This window comes from Pinus tabuliformis, chromosome J (assembly GCF_031772625.1).
Source record: "Pinus tabuliformis cultivar Carrire ecotype Pingquan chromosome J, CPIR1, whole genome shotgun sequence".
NCBI classification, from domain to species: domain Eukaryota; kingdom Viridiplantae; phylum Streptophyta; class Pinopsida; order Pinales; family Pinaceae; genus Pinus; species Pinus tabuliformis.
In genome coordinates this window covers 994,008,383-994,032,762 of record NC_142295.1, presented here as the reverse complement: position 1 = coordinate 994,032,762, position 24,380 = coordinate 994,008,383, and the positions used below count along the sequence as shown (strand labels likewise).

Genomic DNA, 24,380 nt, shown 5'->3' with positions numbered 1-24,380 from the left:
TGCATATTGTAATAGCACAAGAAACAGAAACAGAAGCAATGTAATGATGGCTGCCATGGCGTAAGTCCAATCTTTTCTTCAAATAAATAAATCATACCCGTTTCAATTATTATTATTATTATTTTGTTGTGAGTTGATAAATGGTCAAACTTTACATATGTTAAGAGTTTTTTGTTTTGTTTTGAATTATTAATTTTTCGAAGTAAAATTTTGTTATTTGAAAGCTCATAGGGTTAATTTAATTATTTTGGATGTCAATGTGTGTACTCTCTCCTCATGTTAGAGAGATCATGAGTTATAATCTCTTGCTCTTTGGAAGTTAGGCTCTTGTTACGACTCTCTTACTCCTTGGAAGTTAGGTTATTATTAGAAGGGCCGATCGTTTAGCCAATTTACCATCCATCGTTTATGTGATTTTTTTTTTTAAATAAAAAAAATACTTAAACTTTCATATTTCAAATTTTAATGAATCATGATTCATTCTTTCATTTTAATTATTTCAAAATAAACAAAACCCTTAATTAAATATTATAGTTAAATATCCTATTAAGCCCCAAACTGAGTTGATAAGTGGTCAAACTTAATATAAGTTAAGGGTTTTTGATTTTTGTTTTTTTTTGAATTATTATTTTTTCAAAGTAAAGTTTTGTTATTTAAACGCTGACACGGTTAGTTTAATTAGTTTTGTGAGTTGATAAGTGGTCAAACTTTACATAAGTTAAGGGTTTTTTTTTTGAATTATAATTTTCCCGAAGTAAATTTTTGCTATTTGAAATCTTATAGGGTTAGTTTAATCAGTTTTGATGTCAATGTGTGTACTTTCTCTTAGAGAGATCATGAGTTATAATCTCTTGTTTTTTGAAAGTTAAGCATTAAAAACACAACTCTCTTACTTCTTGGAAGTTAACTTATTATTAAAAAAGTCGATGGTTTACACAATTCACCATCGATTTTTTATGCAATTTTTTTTTAAATTAAAAAATATATTTAAACTTTCATATTTCAAATTTTAATAAATTATGATTCATTCCTTCATTTTAATTATTTTAAAATAATCAAAATTTTTAATTAAATATTATAATTAAATATTCTATTAACCCAATTGTAACTTAAATAAAATCTTTAGCTAGAAATTAAATAGGAAAATATTTTAGCCAATGCATTTCGAACCAATTGTAACTTTTAACACCATTCTTTTGAAATCTCGGAAAAAAATTACACCCATAAAATAAATTTAAATGTCAGGAAAAAAATACACGGAATAAAATAAATTTAAATTTACCCATCGTGACCATATAAAAAACAAAACCTAAAAGAAGATTAAGTCTCATTACCCGGATCTTAAAATATCTCAAAATTGCGATATATAGCGAGTTATCAAGTACCACGGGATGCAATTTATAGCGAGACATCGAACGCAATGGTAGGTTTCTCGCTCTTCGGCCCTCTATTTTATCTGGTGTTCGCGTAATTTCTCGCTCTTACACGGTTAGGAGATTTGAACTGGGAACCTGTGCATAGGCAACTGCGTATCTAAAGCTGTGATCTTTTCTGCGTAGCAGGTGCACTCATGCGTGCTTTATCTCCGTTCTTTTGCTAGATTTAAATTTATTTTTTGGTGCATTTAGATCCCAGTAGTTTTTTTTTGGGTTATTTTTATTGTTTTTGTTTTAAGTATTCGTTTGTGTATTTGGGCGACAATAGCTTATAGAACTCAATGTCGAGAAGATAGATAAAAATAATAGCTAATGGTCTGCATTATACCATGAAAAATAAGATTAATAACCCTTCTGCTTTTTGCATTTTCTTTTCTTCAGTCTTGTCTCGTGTATTTCAACTATCAAATTAATATTTGTCGTTATTAATAAAAATATTGCTGTTATTTTTGTCACTGAAATATCATTGCAACCATATATGAAGGCTTGTGTTGATTCAGACTTTGTTTACGGACATTTATATCTAAATATCTGTGCTATTTGTGGGTTTAGTAACACGAGCTTATAATTTCAGTTCAGTTGCATTCAGCTTTTCTGGAAATAAACTGTGTGGTAGTTTAAAGTATTCTGTTAAACATTCCAATGGTGTGGTGGTTTACCAGAGATTGATTACCCTGTTTTGGCAGGAGAACATGTCCCCTTTATAGTCATCTCTGTGGCTTGCTTTTGGTGTATTTTTAGTTGTGTATTGGTTCTTTGTATTTTCGAGCTTGTTGTCAGCTATCTCTGGTAAAGTCCGTTCTATTGCCAATGGGTGTTGGTTCACTGGCAAGGTTGATTGATTATTAAGCCAGCTGCTATATTTTTGATATGGTTTGCCACACTTGTATGGTAAGCCTGAACCCTCGTATGGGCAGGGGTTGGCCTGCCTTTGATGCATGTGGAGGTGAACTAATAGGTTTGAACTGTTTGCCCTAAGCCTCTTTTTATATGTTTTTCTAAATGCTTATGTTGGAAAACATGATTTGGATAAGTACCAAAGGTCAGTGGGACTGCATTGAGTGAAATGACAAGCGAATAGGCCATTTTGAGAGTTTGTAAGTGGCTGATGTGGATGTACCCAAGCCACAACAAGAATGTGGCTACCTAATGAACACTGAGTTACATTTAAACTCTCAGCTTGAATAGTTCATAATCAAATCTCACATGATATTTTGCAGTGTAGTTATAACATTACTTGGAACTAAAGCAGTTTCAATATTGAAGGATCTGAGAACATCTTCAACCAACTCTTCTGTCTGTGTCATATATCCTTTTTTTAGAGCATCTATAGGAGCATTCAGTATGCATTAACCCAACTAAATCCAGATTGTGAGAATTTGTCCTCTAAAACTGTGCAAATACACTAGACATTGGATAAAGTTTTTGAAGCACTTTGTTTAGAATGTGAAGATTCTGAAGTGATGCTTTAGAAGCACCTGTTTGGCTTTTAACTTTTTATGAGAACAAAGCCTGCCAGAGAGACTTATTAGAAATCAAAATATAGATTTTTTTGGCCTATTTCATACTTGTGGTCCAGTTTGGTGGAGTCTGGTTTGCCTCTCTTTTCTGTATAGGATATGTTAGTCAGAATCTATTTGGTCTATAACACTCATGATTGCCTCTTCTCTAGCTTATAGATGGGGTATCTTCTGAGTCCTGACAATGTATTTACAACATCACGAGCGTATTATATAAGAACAAAACTAAGGGAGAAATTAAAAATGTGATGATTGAAATTTGCAATATTGGATTTTAGAAGACACTGAAGACTGGGTTTTGAATTTGAAGTTAATAAGTTTTGCATGAAAAATTGGTTAGGAAAACTATTACTATTAATAATGAGCAACACAAGATAGTGGAAACTTTTTTGACAAAGGAAAAAACCAGCTGAATCAAGCAATCAATCTGTTCTTGAGGTTAGTTAATGAAGTGAAAAGGTGAATTCACACCATAAGAATACCTATACCAGTTGCCAAATTGACATCCTTCTGATTGCTTGTATAAAATATTGACATTCTTCTGATTGTTAGCATAAAATATTGGACACTCTTGTTTTTGCAATATGCTTGTTCAGTTTGCTGCTGATTGTCTCTTTAATAAGTCTGTTTTTGGCATGGTCTGCTCTGACTTGAAAGAGCTCTGCATTTCCAATTTAAGGATTTGTTTATTCGTCCTTCCACTGGAACTATGTTATTGATTAGTATGAAGTAGGATCCTCATATTGGTTGTCAATAAATGTTTTGGGTAGATGCCCTGATGCTTCCATGTGTATGGAAGGATTGTGGAACCTGTGCCCAATCTAATTTTGAATTTGTTTCCCATGATAAGTTACATTTCCCAAGATAGGTAATTTAAATTCATGTTGTTTGGATTTTTCAGTGAGTAGGCAATCTCTCAGTTTCAGGATCCCACATCTTCTTCTTTGTCTGAATTCTTGCTGGAGTCAAGTTCGGTGCTTCCTTAGCATTTTCGTGAAGAAACATATCTAGTGTGTTATATGATATTATTATTTCTAAGAAGAAACATATACACTGTGTTATATGATATTATTATTTCTAGACTTGTTTCATATAGGCAATTCTCATTTTGTGATCTTCTTTGGTTGTGCTTGGAAGCTAAGTTACATTTATGATTTCCTCTTTATGAAAATTCAAATTAATTATTTCTTATCTTTTTTATAAATGTCCTTTCGCTTAAGCAGCTGATTTCTGAGATTTTTTCTTGGTAATGATAATTGCACATCTAGAACCCATCTTCAACTGTAAGAATTGTATTTTTTACTTGGCTTGTCAAGCCATTGTGCAGTGTTTATTTAACATATTTTTCTTCTCGAATCCTTATGTTTGAATTATGTGATTAGAGTTGGTTAAAACTTAGAACCAATCTTATAATTCTCTAAAGAAATTTTAAATTGCTAATTTGGTTCTGTATTGGTTCAAGTAACATGGATTCTTACAGATTCAAGGTACCTTGTGTATTTCAGGTACTTCTAATCAACTAGAGAGGAAATCTAAAGTGCTAGTGAGATTCTTGTGCATTTTACCTGCAGAAATTGGACCTGGCAGTGAATGAGGTATTTATAGAGGTATTATTTAGAACCTTATTGGTTTAGTCAAAAGCTAGTAGAAGCAAACATGAGGCGGCAAGGTGGATATGGTGGTTCCAATGTCAATCCGCTGGTTGCTGCTCAAATGCAGCATATTGCTGCCCAGAGAATGCAACATAATCCTGGTCTGCATGCCTTTCCTGGGAGGCCTGATGTTCCACCATTGGATGAAGAGCAGCGCTATATGTCTTCAAAGGCAGAAGGTCACTGGCAGTGGGAAGGAGGCGATCCAAATGTGCCAAATATGCCTCCTCACATATATAAAGAAGGTAAGATGATAACTTTTCCTTGCAATATTTGTATTAATAGTATTGGTTTTGCTACTGCAGACTAGTTCACCGTCCTGTTTTTCTTTTAATATTTAGATTCTAAGCAAAAACTGCTTTGATGGTTGTTGACAATTATCCAAATAGACTAAGAAAAATAGATTGGCATGTCTTATGCTTTTATAGCAAACGATTGTCATCTTGAAGCATTCTTTTAATATTTAGATTCTAAGCAAAAGCTGCTCTGATCATTGTTGACAATTATCCAAAAAGACTAAGAAAAGTATATTGGCATGTCTTATGCTTTATAGCAAACGACTGTCATCTTCATGGAGTGATTGTTAATTACCATAATGTAATGATACACACACACATAAAAACTAGCATAGTTCATACTAACCCTCCATCTTTTAAATACCATGAGGTTTTCACCTTGGATTTATTCAGTACCGAGAGGTTTTTTGCCTATATTTTTTAAACCCTCTTTGTGTTTAATAGATATAGGGTTAAGATGAATCTATGGTAGTTATATTTTTTGCAGTTTCAGTTTAGTCACTGCCTATGTATGCAGTGATTATTTATGTTATAGAACGTGCCTGGAAACAGTATCACATTATTATAATGTGATATTATTCCAAGATCTTGCGATCGGAAAAGCATATGGATTTTCAATGGTCAAAGTTGCCATTTATAAATGGATAAAAAGAAAAATATTTTTCTGAAATTATACCATAGATGCATCTCTGCCATGTTCATAATTATAGTTTGGGTTTTGTTCATCCAGATTGCCATGTGTGTAAAATTAGTGGTTAGATTCCTGTCAAGTTAGTTTAACTGGTCCTATTTTGATTTGGAATTTGAAGTTCAGGTGAAATGGTTTACTAGGAATGCTCGCTGGTGGAATTCATCTACTTTTTTTTTATCTTCAATAAGCCAATATCTCAACTTTATTCTTTTACTGTAGATCTTAGTTTGTTTTCAAAATGAACAGGGGAAAGGTTAATCTGCTGTGTCTCTTAACTTTGTTAGAAACCAGAAATGACGTTCTTTTACTGTAGTCCTTAGTTTTGTTTTCAAAATGAAGATGGGAAAGGCTAATCTGCTAGCATACACATATTCATTACTGGTCTCTGGTGTATAAATTTGAATAATATTGGATCCATACCTTGTAGGTCAAGGTCCTCCTGAACCAGGCAGTGGAAGCAAGATTCCGACAGGTCCTGATGCAGCTAGCTCCCCATTTTATCAAAGTCAAATTCCAGATCCCAAGGCACAACATGAAAAAGCGAGCATCAAAGATGTGAAAGGATCTGAGCACGAGCAAGAAGTGGATGCTGGGTTTCAAGATCCATCTATACCTCCGACATTAGAGTTACTTGAGCAGAGATTTATGGATGAGATTATGAAGTTGACAAAAGATCAAATTGATGCAGAGGATGAGGAAAACAGGAGGCATCAGGAGGTTCATAATTCTTCCCTTCTGTATTGCTCACGACTGTATTAGTAACTTTTTAATTTTTGAATCAGCATCTCAGTGCTTGCTCTAGATTATATCATTTATGTTTTAATTATTTATTGTGGAGTATACTTATGTACGATGAAATTCATTACAAGAATACTTAACTCACAAAACTACAGAAATACAAAGTTTATGAAATCCAAAGTAGAGAATTGCCACCGCAGTCATCTAAGCGATGGCTGTAGTAGATATCCAGAAGAAACCAGGCCAAATCTGTTACAGCTCCATTCTGATCATATTCTTTCCAAAGAAAAAGCGTAAACCTGTTATTCTGATGATATTCTTATTACAGCTTACCAAGCTATTCACCTGTCATCTCCTTTAATAATTATTATTGGAATCCTCTAAAACACTCTGGATCTTATTTTTTATTTGTGGAAGAAGAATCATAAGTTTATTCAAAAAACAAAATTACATTTATGATTTGTCAGATGCCATAAGCATGTCTTTTCCATTGAGAAATGGAACAAGGAAACAAAATGTATGTTTTTCTAGCTCTAAACATATCTATCATCTTCATCATGGTGGTGTAGTCATCCATCATTATCATTGTACCAAAACCTTTACAAACATCTACAATCACTAATAAAGACAGTTCCTAATAACCAGCCATCTTACATGAGTATTTGAAATAACAACCAGACAAGGCTATAAGCCACTTTCAGTAGTTTGCAAGTATGTACATATTCATGAATTGGAGAGTGGTAATACTCATTCAACTGGCCCTCTTCATCCTCCTGCATGAACCGTTGACCAAATGCCATCTGAAGCTGTGCCTTTGAGAGGCCATTAACAATTTGGTTCCTCTCCCTGTAGACATGTTGAAAGGAAGCAAAGTTGAAAACAGAGGTGATTCCTTTTAGCTTATCAAATAAAGGCTGCAGTGAATAGGATGATGGAAACCTCCCCTCCTCCCCATTTCATCTGATCACCAGCTAGAGTGAGGAGTAACTCCAAGCCCATTAGCTTTGTACCCTGACCCATTCCCACTCTAAAATTTAGAGAATGTGACTCCTCTATAAAGATATTATCAGCACCACAACTCTGTGTTGGATCCACAAGTATCTGTTGAGTAGGTTTTTCCAACTTTTCCTGTCTGAAACTACTGAGAACATTGGATTAGTGAAATGATTAGTGGAATGAAACTGTCTCAAATGAACATGCATTTCTTGCAAGCCAAACACCCCAAGTCAGAACCAAAGGCAACGTGTTAGCCTTTTTTACATTCAAATTCTCACACCAAGGCTTCAGACCTTCATCAACAGTGTTGCCCCTGAAGCTGTTTTAATCCCAATTAAGACACCCACTTCCTTCCAGATCTGCAATGAACATGAACAAATCATAATGAGATCAACAGTTGTCTCGTCATTCTCTTTACCCAAGGGACACCTAACAGGGCTATATTTATTCCTCTTATGTAGGTCATCCCTTGTTAGAGCTTTATTATTAATCACACTCCACATAAAAATGCAGGCTTTTGAAGGGCATTTGAACCTCCATAAATGTTTCACCACCTCGTTGGCTTCCTCCCAAACTTCCCTAAAGCATGAAGCTTTAAACCAGTGTTTGGAGTATACTCCTCAGTAGTTGTTTTCGACCAAATGATGCTGTCTTCCTTCTCACTTATTCTGACATGGCTATATCTGAGACTAGCAATAAAATAATTCCAAGCAACAGCATCTTACCCACTAACGCTAATCCTATCAGTAGATATCCATACCTGCCTCCAAATAGAAGAGAGATCATGATCTGCTGTGTCACAAAGTTAAAAAGGCTTATTTCCCTTATAAACAAAACCATGTGTACTGTCAGCCTATAGGCATCATTGCAGCCCATCCAAGGGTCCTCTAGCACTGGAAAAGCAGCAATCAATGGCCCTGCATCACCGGCCCTACAGCTAAGAATGCAACTGATTTTTTGCATATTTTACTAGGCATAGCAATATATAGTGTAAGAAGTGATTGACAAGGTCCCCCTGATATGATTTTTGTATGTGTGGATTGTGACTGTCACTTCATAACCATGGTTGGTTTGAATGCTTTAAAAGCATTGATCTAAGGTAAATTCCTATAACTAAATAACCATGATGGATAGGTTGAAGTGTTTGTTAAACTCATGCATGTTATATTTGAGCTTCAAATACTGTAGCATCGGTAAACATGTAAATCTCTTTTGATATTCAAGTGCAATCAATTACTATTATGAAGGGATATGATTTTATACATTCTAATTTGTGTTCATATTGTTGTATAATGACCAATTACATGTTTTCTTTATTGGCAGCGCACTAGAGAAATTAATTTTCAATACCAAGAGAAGTTAAGAGCCATGCGAGCTCAACAGTCTAAATATCGAGAAGAATTTTTACGTCGAGAAGCACAGATGCGTCAGCAGCAGTATCAACAATCCAATCTAAGTCAATTTCAACATAGTGCTGGTGGCCCAATGGCTGGATACAATGAAAATGCTCACGAACCTCGTGGTCATGGTGGTGGTCTTGGAGAAGGTAATCCAGGGTACCCAGGAGGTTATGAGTCGTTCAGGGACAGAATGGCATACTATGGCAATGCTGGACATCCATTCAACAGAAACCAGGAATATGAAGGAAGGGTACCTTACCCTGCAGGGCGAATATATGATTCAGCTCCACGGTTTTATTAAAATGTATCAAAATACGTTAGTATTGATGGAGACTTTCATGTCATGTGCATTCTCATTATCAATTTTGGGAGGTCACAAAATGGTTCTAGCTACTGCTTGAAGCATAGAGAGTTTCACTGTGTCTTTTAAATTTTAATCAATACCCTTGCTACAGTTGTTTCTTGATACAACCTGCTGAGCTCTGACTGTACATTCTCAGCACATTTTTTTTTAAAGTATAACTGCATTATTTCACCTGAAGACTGTACAGGGTTGTCAAAGGTGTTAATTATGACTGTTTCTCTATATGCCAATCTTATTGATAAACAAGTTTTTGTATATGCTAATCTCACTGATGAACAAGAGTGCCTTTAAAACTAAATTGAGTCTCTTGCCTATACAAACAATGCTTATAATTTGATAGATCAAAATGATTGAATCGTGATGTTCTGCGGCAGATACGTGTCATTGCTGAGTATTACTTTGTACAGGGTTGTCAAAGGTGTTAATTATGACTGTTTCTCTATATGCCAATCTTATTGATAAACAAGTTTTTGTATATGCTAATCTCACTGATGAACAAGAGTGCCTTTAAAACTAAATTGAGTCTCTTGCCTATACAAACAATGCTTATAATTTGATAGATCAAAATGATTGAATCGTGATGTTCTGCGGCAGATACGTGTCATTGCTGAGTATTACTTTGACGTAATTTTGATTGCATAGCCCATTTCAGGTTGCTTTTGAAAGATGAGGTTTTTTAAATCAACAATTGAAATTTGATCTGGAACTAGACTTGGTAATATTGTATACCCTCATATTAACGAGTTAACATTAATTATCATTTCAGATATTGTTGTGAGTGCTTGTTAACGTTGGTTCTGAAATGATCTTCATCCTCAACGGTTATGTTGTATTCGACTTTTATTTTGTGGTTTGCCTTTTCTGCTTTCTTTGTACGATTGGATTCTTTATCTAAGTTGCCAAATATGGATTTCTTTGGTGATATTCTCATAATCACATCTAATGGTTGAGGTAGCTAGTTCTAGGCATAGGCTGGGTTCACAGGGCTCAAGGATTAGTAGGCTGGAACTGTTGGGTACACTGAACTCTTAAGGCTGACATGAAAGACTAAGTTGAAATGAACTTGAAATGATTCTTACATCCCACTCAGCAGGGGCATGCAGATGGGGATGATAAAATGGAAGCATCGTGGTTAGCATGGGTTTTAACTATCAAAGCATGATCTGTATCTTAACGTGTCTTTTTGTTTCCACACACCTAAGATGGTTGGTATTACTGATAGATCATAAAGGGAATGGACAGTTGGACAACATTAACAGATGCAGAGGAAGGGGGTTCATAAGAAAGTTCATTTGATGTAGCATTATTTTTAATTTTGATATTGAGAATGACTCCATGCTTATTAGGCATCGCTTTGGAGATATGTACGGTCCACCGGCGCACATAAGAATCTCTATTTGCTGGAGCATTGTTTTTAACTCTGATTTTGAGAAGACAAAGTTGAGGGTTCCAAGATGCCGAACCTTTACCAGCATCAACTCACTGACCACCATTATGCATCATTTACTGCAGTGACCGATTTTACCATTAGTTCAAGACTAAAGTGACCATTTTCACAGTTGAGCATAAGTCTGATTGAATGTTGGATGCATTGTACTGTTCACAGATAGCTCATATATGTATTTTTTCAGTTGGTCATATCATTGCTAACCGTTGACCTTGAGAAAGCTTAGTTTGTTTAATATTTTAGTTTGTTGGTTTTTTGTGTTTTTCCCTTTTGCATTTTTTTCATTTTTTTGCCCATTGCTAATAATATTTTCGGCTCGGCACTTTCATAATTCATAGGTATTTATATGAAGCATTTTCTGATATGTTTGTGCTTCCTTGTATGTGTTCTGTTCTTTTTTCCTTATTTGGAGTATGCATACGTTGATATTAATACTATTTGTGTTGGTAACTGTGGCTGTGAGAACCTTAGGCTGGCTGTAGACCACTCAAGCTAACCCTTCAGGCTATCTGCTATTTGATGTTTATGTTTTATGAAGGAATTCTGTCATAAAAGTTTTAGGGAGGGATTTTGTCCTGATTTTTGTTTATCAAAATCTGTTTTTTAGCTAGAGATTCGTTGTTGGGTGTGATTTCTTTATGTATATTTTGTCTGGCTTGTGTATTTTCTGTATATTTTATTGATGTGTTATTTATTTCTTGCATATGGTTGTGCAGATTTGATGCTAGAAATTCTCATTAACACATTAAATTCTCATTAACACATTATCCATTCTGCCATATTTCCTAGGAACTAGTGTTATATTATGGAGAAGATGCGTCATGAGTGAATCAGTGGCATTTGTTAGTTTGCATTATTTGTAGAAGTGCATCCTAGTACAGGTGAGATGTGTCATGTGTCAGGAGTATTGTAGTGACTTTAGTCTAATAAGTAGTCTATATTTATCTGGACGTATCAAGCAATTGAGAGGTATCAAATTCCTCAATGTGTATATCTTTGTACAAGTTTTTGATCATAAAAAGGATTGCACTTTAAAGAATTTGAATCCTTTTTGTATTGGATAGATGAAGTATTTTTAAATCCTTTTGATAGATGAAGTTAAGATGGATCTAAAGTTGGTATCCAATTCAATAAGACTCACTTAAATTTCTGTTTCCCTAATCTTTTTAGGGGTGAAATGAAACATTTTCTAACCTGATAATTTCTGTTTCCCTAATCTTTTTAGGGGTGAAATAAAACATTCTCTAAACTGAGAAATAAGTGTTTAATGCAACCCTGGTGGGTCTGGGTCTGGGTCTGGTGACAGCTTCTGTTTGTTATATGCGTTGTTTTCTTTTATTTTTTCGAAGGCCTTGTGCTGGTAGCCTGCCTTTATTTTCCATTTTTTTGGGTGGTAATATGCTTTGTGCATATTGATTCACTAGTATCAGTTATGGAATTATATCCCCTTGAAAAGAAAAGGTTGTGAATGATCTGGTTCGTGTAGTATGAACTAAATTCATTCTATGACTCTGTTGTTGATGTGAAGTTTTCATTAGAATTGATCATGGAATTAGATTGCTCCAAGAGGCAAAAGAAAAAGTTATGAATGGTTCTGTTCATATAGTTATAATTCAAATTTATTTTACGCCATTGTTGTTGATGTGAACTTCGTACCTTGTTATCCAGTGCAAAATATCTTGCGACTATGTTCACTCCCATCTCGCGTCTCAGTGAACTCTACTGGTGGCAACCATTTCTTAATTTTCATGTTGAAGTGAAAACTCTTTATTTTCTTGCTATCATTTTTTCATTCTTTGTTGGAGTTCTTGCTTACAATATCTTAATATAAAATTATGAGGAAATCGCTTGTTAAAAAGTATGAAAAACAAATAATTCAATTTCAAGAGATTATAAGAAGCCAGGAATTTGTTAAAATTTATACTCCTTGTGTGACCAAAGTAAGATTGAATTATGGAAGAAAATATGATTAAAATGGTTTCCATATATCGTTGGGAGAGCAAATTCTGTTTTGGCAAATGCAAGGAGAGCAAAATCTGTTTTGGCATATCCAAGAAATATGGAGAGAATTTGTAATTGGTAGTGGATATGGTTACATGTTCTGTCAGATCGTCCAGTATTATAGGATCGCTCTAATCCTGTAAAAATGGAAAATATTGGTAGTTGTGGTTCATGTCTTATCATCTTCTTTTGAAACAAGGCAAATATTGTATATTATAGGATTGCTTTAATCTTGTAAAAATGGAAAATATTGGTAGTTGTGGTTCATGTCTAGTCATTTTGTAGAGCTATGTACTTTGCCAGCTTTAGTTACAGTGAGATGTTGTGGACTTGCAAAACAAAATATATAGATCATTTATATATAAACTACTTTTGTTTGGTTAAGAGCTTGTCTTCCTCAGATGTAAGGAAACAGGTTAACGGCCCAAGATCCAGAGGCATCTAACAAGAGTGAAAGCTTGCCCCTTACGGACCATCAACGGGTTATTCCAAGTGGCGTGGTTTTCCTTGATTAACGATGATGAATCAGCCTACATTCGCGGATAGCAGTCAGAGATGGCTGTCCTCATTGTTGGTTTGACCATTGAGTTATGATAGGTTTTCCCACTGAAAAAATGATTGAGTGTGATAACTATGATTTATTGCAGTGTACGCTTTTGAAATAATGCAATTTTAATTATTGTACTGTATAATTTTCAATATGCACCACATTGTTTTTATTGTTGTTATTTTTGTTTGTGTTTTGCCAATAAAAATTAGAATAGAAAATAGTTTAAATGCATTTAAAATCTTTTTAAGGTACAAGTTAGAGTAGAAAATAGTTTAAATGCATTTAAAATCTTTTTAAGATACAGGTTGAAACTACCATTAAAAGTTTAAGCTGAATTAAGATTAAATCACTTATTTTGAGGAACCCTCTCAATTAAAATGGAGTAGTCTACCTAGGCAGAGGAATTCCCTGGTTTCCGCTGTCGCCCGGAAAAACCTCGGGCCCGGCCGCAGGCAATTCCTCCGCCCAGCTCCGCCACCTTCCGCGAGCTCCGCCCAGCTCCGCCACCTTCCGCGAGCTCCGCCCAGCTCCGCCACCTTCCGCGAGCTCCGCCCAGCTTCACCACCCTCCGCATTTACTGACGACGTCTGATAGGAGTTCCATCGTCGTCTTGTCGCCATTCACACCTCAATTGGAATTTGGGAATTAATTGCGCATTGCATTCGACCCGACACTCCCTTGCAGCTCGCCAGGTCACCAGAACAAGCAGAAACCGAAACCCTCGAGCGTTAAGAAGAATCTCCGAGTTGAATGATGACAAACTTTAAGGGAGGTTACCAAGCCCGCAGTGAAACCATGGCTCCATAGGAACCTTAATCATCATGAAGGGTGAGGTAACATTACCAACTTGCAATGACATTTCCCAAAACCGCCAAGGAAACTAGAAGGAGGAATGAAACAAACTACACGAATGAGTTCGAAGAGGGAAAAGTAACCCACCAGTTTGCAAACAGAAGAAGGGAACGTCGCGCTGCAAGGAAAGGCAAACCAGGGGTCACATATTGACATGCTTCAGTTTGGGTCACTGTATGATGCATAGATCAGTTTTCATTAGTGTTCCAAATGCTCAAGGAACAACGTTTTACATACAATTTTTCGAGGTTACTATCTAATCAAAACAAGGTGTCAACTTGTCATGAATAGACTTAGAAACTGCACTGAAACAATCGATAAAAAGATGAATTCTTTAGACTTATTTCCTGAGGAAACCCTAGGCCAAGCAAACTACAAAATTAGAGTTTGATTTCTTTTTGTTACAGGTCAGATTACAGTGGAAAGAGCGATGTCCTAGTCTTTTATATTGAAAAGTTTTTAAGTATTATTGCAAGATTGTCGTAGTCCTAATCTACAAAAAAGCCATCAAACAATTGTTAAGGGTAGTGAAAACAAGGACTAGATAAGGCCTTGTACAAATCATGTTAGACAACCTTATCAACCACAAATGATCCGAAAATTAGAGAAGTATAGAAGCGTTGTCATATAGCGTTGCAACTTGGTTCATTGGAAGGGCTCGACTCGACGCCTACTTCTCACCAGAACAAGCGGAAAACTCACTCCTGGGCTCTGCAGCTCACCACCTAGGCTACAAACAGGCAGGTTCATTCATCGAACCCACTCCCTGATCTGATTATATATGTATTTTGTTTCTGAGCTGAAACCAGGCTGTCTTGAATCGAATGTCCTGGAGCTCTGTCTCTCTGGGTGGGCTATATATAAATGGGCTATATATAAATGTATTTGGCTGGATCTAGGCTACCATCATTGACAGATTTGCGTTATCCAATACACCAAAGAGTCAACCAAACGAGATTACATTCTGGAGAGTCAGCAGATCTTTCAAACTCTAAAGGATAACCTTAAAACGCTTCAAGCTACGATGAAATGAAGGGGAGACTAGCATTGCGCCGAACTAGAATTTGCAATTGGAGATCCTTATGAACATACCACTTTTATGAAAAAGGTATGTAAGAAACTATCTTCTGAGTGTTATGGTCCCTTCGCAATCCTTCACCAAGTTGAATGAGTAGCCTATTCTCTACAATTACTAGCAAGTGTCAAGGTACGTAACCCATTCCATGTTTTTAATTTAAAGAAGGAAATTGCAGAGGATTTGATAATTTCATAAGATTTACCTCCTCTTGATGAGGGAGGAAAATTGATCCTAATAGATGAGCATATCCTGGTTTCCAAAGATGAAAGGTTAAGAAAGAGGGTTCTTAAAAATATCTGGTGCAGTGCAAAGCTCTGCCCATTGAAGATGCCTCTTGGAAGGAACCTAACAGCTGCCAACATCCTTCATTGCTTACATTGATACAAACACATTCAGGAGAGCCAGACTTCCAATGAGCTCAATTCGTCTCACAAGCAAAACCAGAGCCAAATAAATGGTAATTTGAATTTACTGATGAAATTTCATGGTATGACATGTTAGTCAGAGGACTTTGTTTTCGTCGATTTAGAGGATTTTATTAGCCAGCTCATCCAAGAAGTTCAAACTTCTTGTTTGAGATCAAAAATAATAGTTTTTGGTCAAATTAAAGCTAGAATTTAATTTGTGGTTCTAGAATCGAACATAGTTGTAGAATCGAACATAGCTGCATGCATTAAAAAACAAAGGGTTTCTCTAAAATTAAATCTAGAGGTGTGGAACTTGAATCCAATGTAGTTGCAAGAGTTCAAAAACAAGACTTTTCCTAAACCTAGAGCTAGAATTGTGGAGCTTGAATGCAACGTCGTACTTATGGCTTTCACCTCGTTTCTTGGTAACAATTGTGTTATACAAAATTTTTTTGGTCTAGCTGAACCAACACTATATTCATTCAAGATCAGTTTGTCTTTACAATTGGGAGTGGCTCACCTGAAAGTTTTGGTTATTTTGTTTATTGTGTATGTCATTGGAAGTTTAGTCTTAAATCTCTTCAATTTTTCACTCTAAATTGTCTTCCCAAGCTTTTTAGTTCATAAACAAGTACTCAACATTCCATCTTTCCTATGAGATTTTAAGGAAAATACATCGTGTGAATGTCCGTTGGATGGATGCTTTGTTTGTCCAACTGAGTTAGAAAAAAGAAAAAAAAAGTAGATCTGAAAAGGTTTGAGAACACAATATAGTTTAACTTTGGACTATTAAGTGCACAACCGCAAATGATACTTCCCTTCATCCGGTGGAAACTATCTAAATAAAGGATAAAATTAGACAGTAACCCGATACTGGTTCTCATACAAACATCCCTGACAGCCTTGAGACTTAGTTCAATCTCTAAAAGGGATCATCATTCTAAATTTAACACGTTGGAAAATGGAAATCATTGATGCCAATGAAAATTTTCATTGATCTTATACAGGTTAACGAGGTTCATTCATCTATAGGTCAGTGGAGAGGTGACCATATTTCTTTAGTGCAGATGATAAGCTTAATCTGAAAATGAGGAACCCTTTCATGCAATACAGAGCATTCTCTACTTTTTCATAAATTTTCAATCTCATTTATTGTTTTGATTTTCTACAGAAGGAAAGTTTATGGTTATACTAATGTATAATAGTTTCGACACTATTTTCAGTTCCTAACATAAACTATTAAGAGGTGTTGGTTTTACAACCTTCCCTTGTCAGTGTATTCTGCCTAGACACTTGCAATAATGTTCGTTAAAGTCCTATAACAGTGGAGTAACTTGTACTTAACTGTGATTTCAGGAAAAGGACATAGTTGCGGCTGCAGGGAAGCTTGCAGAGTGCCAGGAAACCATACTTGTTCTTAGTAAGCAGTTGAAGGCCTTTGCTTGCCCAGTGGACGCCATGGAATTTCCATACGAGGCACAAAATGTATAGTCAGGAAAAGGTACATCTTTCACTCTAGGGTGAGATTTGTTTCGCTAATAAGAACCAGTTGAGACTAGAGATTAAAAGCATGCTGAGGAGAGCCTGACAAATTGTCAATTTTTCTATGGCAGAGAGCTGAAAGGGACCAAAGTTATGAACTGGATGCTCCTTGGAGTCCTCGTAGCCAAAGTGCTTCATGGGCATCAGAACCTGAGAATATCAACACAGCGAATGGCAGAGGACGTGCTAGTGAGTGGACTAGTGAATCTGGCCTTGCTGCTTCTGATCTATATAAAGTGAACGTACCAGATTCACCAATTGTAGATTATTTGGATGGACGTTTAACAATGCATACCTACTCTGATACGGAAGAAAGCTCGCTAGCAGGGTCTCCAGTGAAATCTACACAACAAAGAAACAAGTTCACATGTTTCTCATCAGGGAGTGAATTCCCAAAGCTTGTCGAAACATATGGAGGGGAGTCACCTAAATCTTCTTCATCATCATCTTCTTTAGCATCCACTTTCTTTTCAAAGTCATGAGAGTAGCTTATGTAAGCACTTTCATGTGCCAGAAGAAGTCACTAAATGGATAAGCAAGGAATTGGGAAAATTACGGCCCGTTTTGCCAGCAAAGAGCATAAATGTCACTTTAATTCATTCTAGCATAGCTTGTGATGTGGCTATTGAGCGGCAATAGCCTTGCAATTAGAATGCATGTTACCAGGAACTTCAAAATTGTTACATTCAGTTTTGTATATTTACAACTTTGGAATATAGCCTTCGTTTATATTGAAAACTTGTGGCCATTAATATACTGCTAACTAAACTTGATTTGTAGCTGTAGTTAGTTTGGAAGTTTAATTGAGTACTTGTGAAGAAAGAGTGAAGATTCAGCAGGTTAATAATTGCAAAGCCATGAACCTATGCTATTTTTAGATGTTTCTGAACATTTTGCTATCTTTAGTTCATTTCGTGTTGAACTGGGAACAAAGAAAATTATTCCCTTATTAGTAAAACCTATTTTAACATCACTATTTATCTCTCATTTATTGTTTATGAATCAATGTATTTCATTGTTGAACCTTACTATGAATCATGTTTATATCATTTACAAGTTTGAATTTAGTACTATTTTACTATTCACTGTTTAGTATTTGTGTTGCACAATGATGAATTTGCATAGGATGAATTGTTATTGTTGGGATTTGGGGACCCTTATGCTAGGTCCTTGACCTCCCCCCACCCCTTGAGTTACACAAAAATTTGTGGGTGCTTCCACACGTACCCCATGTGTCTCCTCACTTTTGCACTCCCCAAACTGGAAACTTACTAGAACATTGATATATAGCATTACAAGGGAACCATTAGCACCATTCAATTTGGATATCTTTGGGTGAGCAGCTGTGACTAAGGGATGTCTATTTTGCCAAATTTTCCCAAGATTTGCATTACAAGGGAACTATTAGCACCATTCAATTTGGATATCTTTGGGTAAGCAATTGTGACCAAGGGGTGTCTATTCTGCCAAAGTTGTGCAAGATTTGCATTTGGCACCAATCATTGTCGTGGACATTGGCACACATCCACAAGCATAATCACAAGCTTTAGCATGTCACTTAGTAGATTTGAACCTTGGTGGTGGCTATATTAGCTACCTGCTTACATTGACTGGGGAAGCCACCATTGATAGATCAATGAGTGTTTTATACTTGGTTTATTGCCTTTTTAATTTCTTGCTCTCCTTCAAAGTCTCATTCTTTAAATTTTATGTTTATTCAGTTCCTAAATGTGGTACACTAGTAAGGGAACGTGAAGTTCAGGATTGGCATACAGCCCTTTTAGATGTCATGGTGAACGCCCGATATTTTTTGGTTTAATTCAGAGTCACCAAACATGCCAAAGCATCCATGAAGAAACTGATTTTCCTCATATGGTTCCCTAACATTGTGACAGAGTTAGGCATGTAGTTAAACAAATTTACTTATGTGTCTGTCAATCTGTAAAAATACTTTTTAGAGTAGTACTACCCTGTCAAAAGTGGAAATACTTGTGATGTTATATGACAAATGGCATTTCTGTCACACATAAGGCATATACATGAATCATGCTTTGCTTAGACAATGCTCTGTTAGTCTAGGGTTAAGTGGTTTTTGGTGTATGGATAGTCGGTAAGAGTAAATATTTTTAGAGTTTGCAAGCAATTCCAATAAAGTGGTGATTGCTAGATATGTTTTTTGCAGAATAGTTGCCAGTGTTGAAGGTGTTGCAGTGTAAATGAACACAAATTATTTGCTTTTTTGAATTATATATGACTGAAAAACATGTTGAGTATTAGGAAATAGATAATTGTCTACTTGTTTAACATGAATTTATTGTTATTTTATTTTTCAGGTTTTTGATGTGTAAAAAATGGTGCAAAAGTGACGTTTATGCATTGAAGTGTCCTGCTTTCCAAATCCAGGTCGAGTATTTATTAAATTCGTCCTTTACATTATGGCAACAAATCATTTATTTCATGGAAAGAGAGAAGTGCCTAGAATTACGACAAACAATGAGGTATATTACATTGCGCTTTTTAAAGGGCTAAAAGAGGCAAAACGACATGATGTCAATGATATTGAAGTCTTCACCAACTCGGAGTTGATATGTAATCAGATGAAAGGCATCCATCGGGTTCGAAAGGATAATTTAAAACCTCTTCATAAGGAATCGATAAATTTGAGTTGTTAATTTCAACATTTTACCATCAATCGCTTTGCAGATACTGAAAAGATGTCCATTGATATAATGTCTAGAGCATTTTTAAGCACATATGTAGATGTCAAATATGACATAGGATCACTATCCATTGCAACAGAAATCATTGATGACCATCAATATAGATCCCCATTGTGCGAATGGGTTGTTGTTATCATTTTTCTGGGGTCTATCATAACATGGTTCTTTCACTAAAGAAGAACTTGTTAATGTTTTATTTTTCCCCAACATGCAATGATTACGGTTTTTTGTAGGGGAGACAAATTTATGGACAAATGTAATATATTCCATGTACATGGACAGATGTATTTTGAGAAAAGTAACTGGTTCATGGTTTTGTGATTATCATTAATACTTTATGGTGTTGTATGATCCTTCCAAACACCTTCTCAGATCTTTAATTTTGGCAAGATATTGATATGCTATATGATTTCTTAGTTGGTTGTTGATCAGTGATGAAAGGTTTCTTTACTATGTTTGTAAAGAATTTAATCTTAATAACACTATTATTTCTCAATCACCCAGTCATTCTTCCCGTCTCCACCTTGGATTTCATCCCAATAGTTTTCCCAGATCACAACTCTATTTTGGCTTGACTTCTCTGTATTTCAGATCTTGTGCTTGTGGATTTATCATGATAGTAAGGACCTAGACTTTTTAAATCAAAGCAAATCTTGCTTATGCTCAGTGTTTCATAAGTATTGAAATGCCAATATTTCTCTAAGAAATCACATCCGTCATGATGGTCTACTATGCTAAATCTCCCATGTGACCACTCCACTTCCTCCAAATATTGCCCTAGTTTTTCCTCTACAAAGGGATTCTTAAATAAAAACTAGAAAATATGCAGTTGGTGTTCTGGCTGTTCTTGTAAGAGAGCTAAGAGGATTACTTGCAATTAGCGACAAGAAGCAATACAAGAAACAAACTTCTACATTTTTTGTCAAGAATAGAAATTAGTTTAGATCCTTTGCATTATTTTATAAAATGTGGATAAATATAGGGTAGTTTTGGTATTTTGACATTGTTGTAAATTATGTCCGAGCTTAGAAAACTTAAATTTTCAAAATTTTGATAAGGATCTTAGAGGCATCTTAATAAGCATCACTCTGTTTGTGTGATAAAATAAGCTCTCACATCACAAACACCAAAGAGTGAACGCGATTACATTCAATGATACAACTGGTCCTTTCCAAAAAATGTCCAAGCCATGTAGTTTTGAAGATCGTAAATGTTTAAACAAGATGGCAAAATTTTTATTAAAGAACTTCAAAAATATAATTCTAACTTTGTTGTTGTCAAATTAGATTTTCCATTCAAAATAAAAAATTCAGGTATTGTTGAAAGTAATCAAATCCTTTTTGCAATCTTTAGCAACCTGAAAATCAATTTGTCTAACGCTGTCCATATTGTTAACAAGTTTAATATGATGTGATAGTTATCAGATCTTATGTTTTACAAGATACCAAAAGTTTCATGACAGGATTAAGAAAGTGCATCATATATGGCTTCTATTTATATTTCAACCATTCTTCTCATAATAAGGAATGAAAACAATTAAGAGAGAGCAAAGCAAGAAGAATCATGGGCAACACTAATTTTGTTGTTCATTCTCAAACTATTTGTGAGAAAGTGAAACTAATGGTGAACAAAAACCATAAGCATTATGGGTAACACAAATTCTTCCATCATGATCTAAGCAATATAAATATTAACACCACAAGCATGATTAATGATAACCATTTCAATGATGGTCCAAACCATAGAAAGTTAATTACTATTTCAGAGAGACATCACCAGGTACTTCATTCATGCAATGATTGCATAGCAAACACTATCTTACCAGCTTATTACACATGCAAGATTGTATTGCAATCATTAAATATTACAAACTAGTAAACCATCTTATTTCAGATGCTTAGAGATCATTCTAACCTCCCTCAAAATTCAGTTTATAGCCAAAAACTTACCTTTAAGAAATATGACAGATATGACAAACATATACATTATGATTGCAGAACATGATGACGATATTCAGCTAGAGCCCATATGGGGAAGATATTATGATAGGCAGCATAAACCATCACAAAGCAGCATAAAGGAAGGCTTAGCAGACCTGAAAGACCCATAAAGAGAGGTCTGAAGATATGAAATGGTACAAAATCTGAATAAACTTGTCAATAAAGGGGAGTGCTCAATACAATGCAAACTATCAATATAAGTTAATGATGTGATACTTTTATACAAATGAGATAATGCAATAATATTTCCCCAGGTAAACACTAAGGGGTGATGTTAGAATTACTTGTACGTAGATACCTCTCTACTTGCAATTGGTAAATGGAAAATCAGGTAATTGACAATACATAAGATTGAAAATAGGTTTTACTAATAAGGAAATAATTTTCTTTGTTGCCAGTTCAACACGAAATGAACTAAAGATAGCAAAATGTTCATAAACATCTAAAAATAGCCTAGGTTCATGGCTTTGCAATTATTAACCTGTTGAATCTTCACTCTTTCTTCACAAGTACTCGATTAAATTTCCAAACTAACTACAGCTACAAAACAACTTTAGTTAACAGTGTATTAATGGCCACAGGTTTTCAATATAAACGAAGGCTATATTCCAAAGCTGTAAATATACAAAACTGAATGTAACAATTTTGAAGTTTTTGGCAACATGCATTTTAATTGCAAGGCTATTGCCGCTCAATAGCCACATCACAAGCCACGCTAGAATGAATTAAAGGGACATTTATGCTCTTTGCTGGCAAAACGGGCTATAATTTTCCCAATTCCTTGCTTATCCATTTAGTGATTTCTTCTGGCACATGAAAGTGCTTACATAAGCTACTCCCGTGACTTTGAAAAGTAAACAATGTAAACTTTGAAACGGGAACTAATACTATTACCATTTCGTAGAGATAGCAAAAAAGTAATCTAATTTTGAAAAGGGGTGATGCAGAACACACATGTTTTTTTAGAGAATAATTTTTGACACTATTTTTTTTTTTTTTTATGTACATTGCGGTTTAGAATGGTAGTGATTTTCATGCTGATTTAAAAAAGTGGTAATTCTGCATCAGACCTTTTTTTTAAATGACCTATTTTTTGACTTTAAATTTTCTAATGTATGAAATGTAAATATTTATTTTGTAAATTAAATAATTTTTGAAGTGGTCGTTTTCTTCATATTTTCTTGTTTTTATTTTTATTTTAATTTCTTTGTAGTAAAGTTTTTATTGTTTTTCATTTTTAAATTAGAAGGTCGATATTCTGAATTTTCGATATTCTACATATTTATACATTCTTAATTAATTTTTCAATCCACATGAAATAATTGTTTCTAAAAAACAATATTTTTTAACAATGGACATAAAAATAACCATTTTTAACATAAATATAACTAAAAAACTACACGTTTTGATAATTTTTGCTAGAATTGACATGTCAAAATCACTATTTTTATGTTAAAATTTTAACTAAAAATGGTTAAATAATAGTGGTTTTTTTTTTTTAATGAATTTCATGTCATAAAAATAATAATAATTTTTTTTTTTTTTTTTTTGGCAAAAAATAATGATTAACTTAAAAATTAATGCGAAAATCACATATTACAAATATTGAACGCATCACAGTATCAGTTTCCGTAATCGAAATCGAATAACCACCGCCCCACTGCCCATGGCCGAGAATCAGATAGCCACCGCCTGGCCACCCCCATGGGCGGCCGAGCGGTGGCCCTCTGATTATGAGAATCAGATAGCTACCGCCCAGCCACCCCCACGAGTGGCTGGGCGGTGGCTATCCGATTCCGAGAATCGGATAGCCATCCCCATGGGTAACTGGGCGATGACTATTCGATTCCGAGAATTGGATAGCCACCTCCACGGCCGAGCGATGGCTATTCGATTCTAAGAATCGGATATCCATCTCAAGGGCAGTCAGGGGGTGGTTATCCGATTCTGAGAATCAGATAACCACCACCCGACCACCCCCATAGGCGGCTGAGTGGTGGTTATCCGATTCCGAGAATCAGAGAGCCATCACTCAACCGCCCGAGGCGGTGGCCGGGAAGTGACTATTTGATTCTCGAAATTGAATAGCCACCGCCCGGCCGCCCGTGGGGGCGGTGGCCGATAAAATTGTTTTTTTTTTTTTAATAAAAATTAAATTTTGTTAAATATGTTTATTGTAGTTGAATTGAGGCTTCTGTGATCCATAACAATTAACCTTCTTCTTTTTTAATGTGTCGTTCATTCTATTTATTTTTCCCTGATAGATATTAATAAATAAAAACTTAACTAATATTCTTTAATGGTTTATTATTAAATCGATTTTATTAAATAATCTGACTCCTCAACTTGTCCTGACGATGAACCACACTAGCTGGTTCAAAACGCGCTGACAAAAATTTTCTGAATATAATTTACGCCGAAATTTCTTCTTATAAATGTTTATTGTATATATATATATATATATTTTTTTTTTTTTTAAATGTTTGTTTGTTTGTTTTTTTATTTTTTTATTTTTTCATATATATTTGTAAAATATATTATTTTAAAAAATATCAAAAATATATTTAGTTGTTTTTTTTGTAATGTTTTTTTGAAAATGATGTTTAATTTGAAAATATGTATTTTTTTTTTTAAATTTTAATTGTTTTTCAGATTTTTATTTTATTTTTAATTTCAACATATTTTTGTTT

General features: G+C 34.8%; 1 protein-coding gene across 1 annotated transcript; it reads left to right on the top strand.

The window, feature by feature from the left end:
- Nucleotides 1-1,385: 1,385 nt before the first annotated feature.
- LOC149230177 (uncharacterized) lies at nucleotides 1,386-9,348 on the top strand. The gene is made up of 4 exons (XM_089378883.1): nucleotides 1,386-1,562; nucleotides 4,462-4,853; nucleotides 6,023-6,312; nucleotides 8,653-9,348. Exons 2-4 carry the CDS (start codon nucleotides 4,613-4,615, stop codon nucleotides 9,028-9,030), a joined length of 909 nt encoding a protein of 302 aa, XP_089235009.1. The 5' UTR covers nucleotides 1,386-1,562; nucleotides 4,462-4,612; the 3' UTR covers nucleotides 9,031-9,348.
- The last annotated feature ends 15,032 nt before the right edge of the window (nucleotides 9,349-24,380 follow it).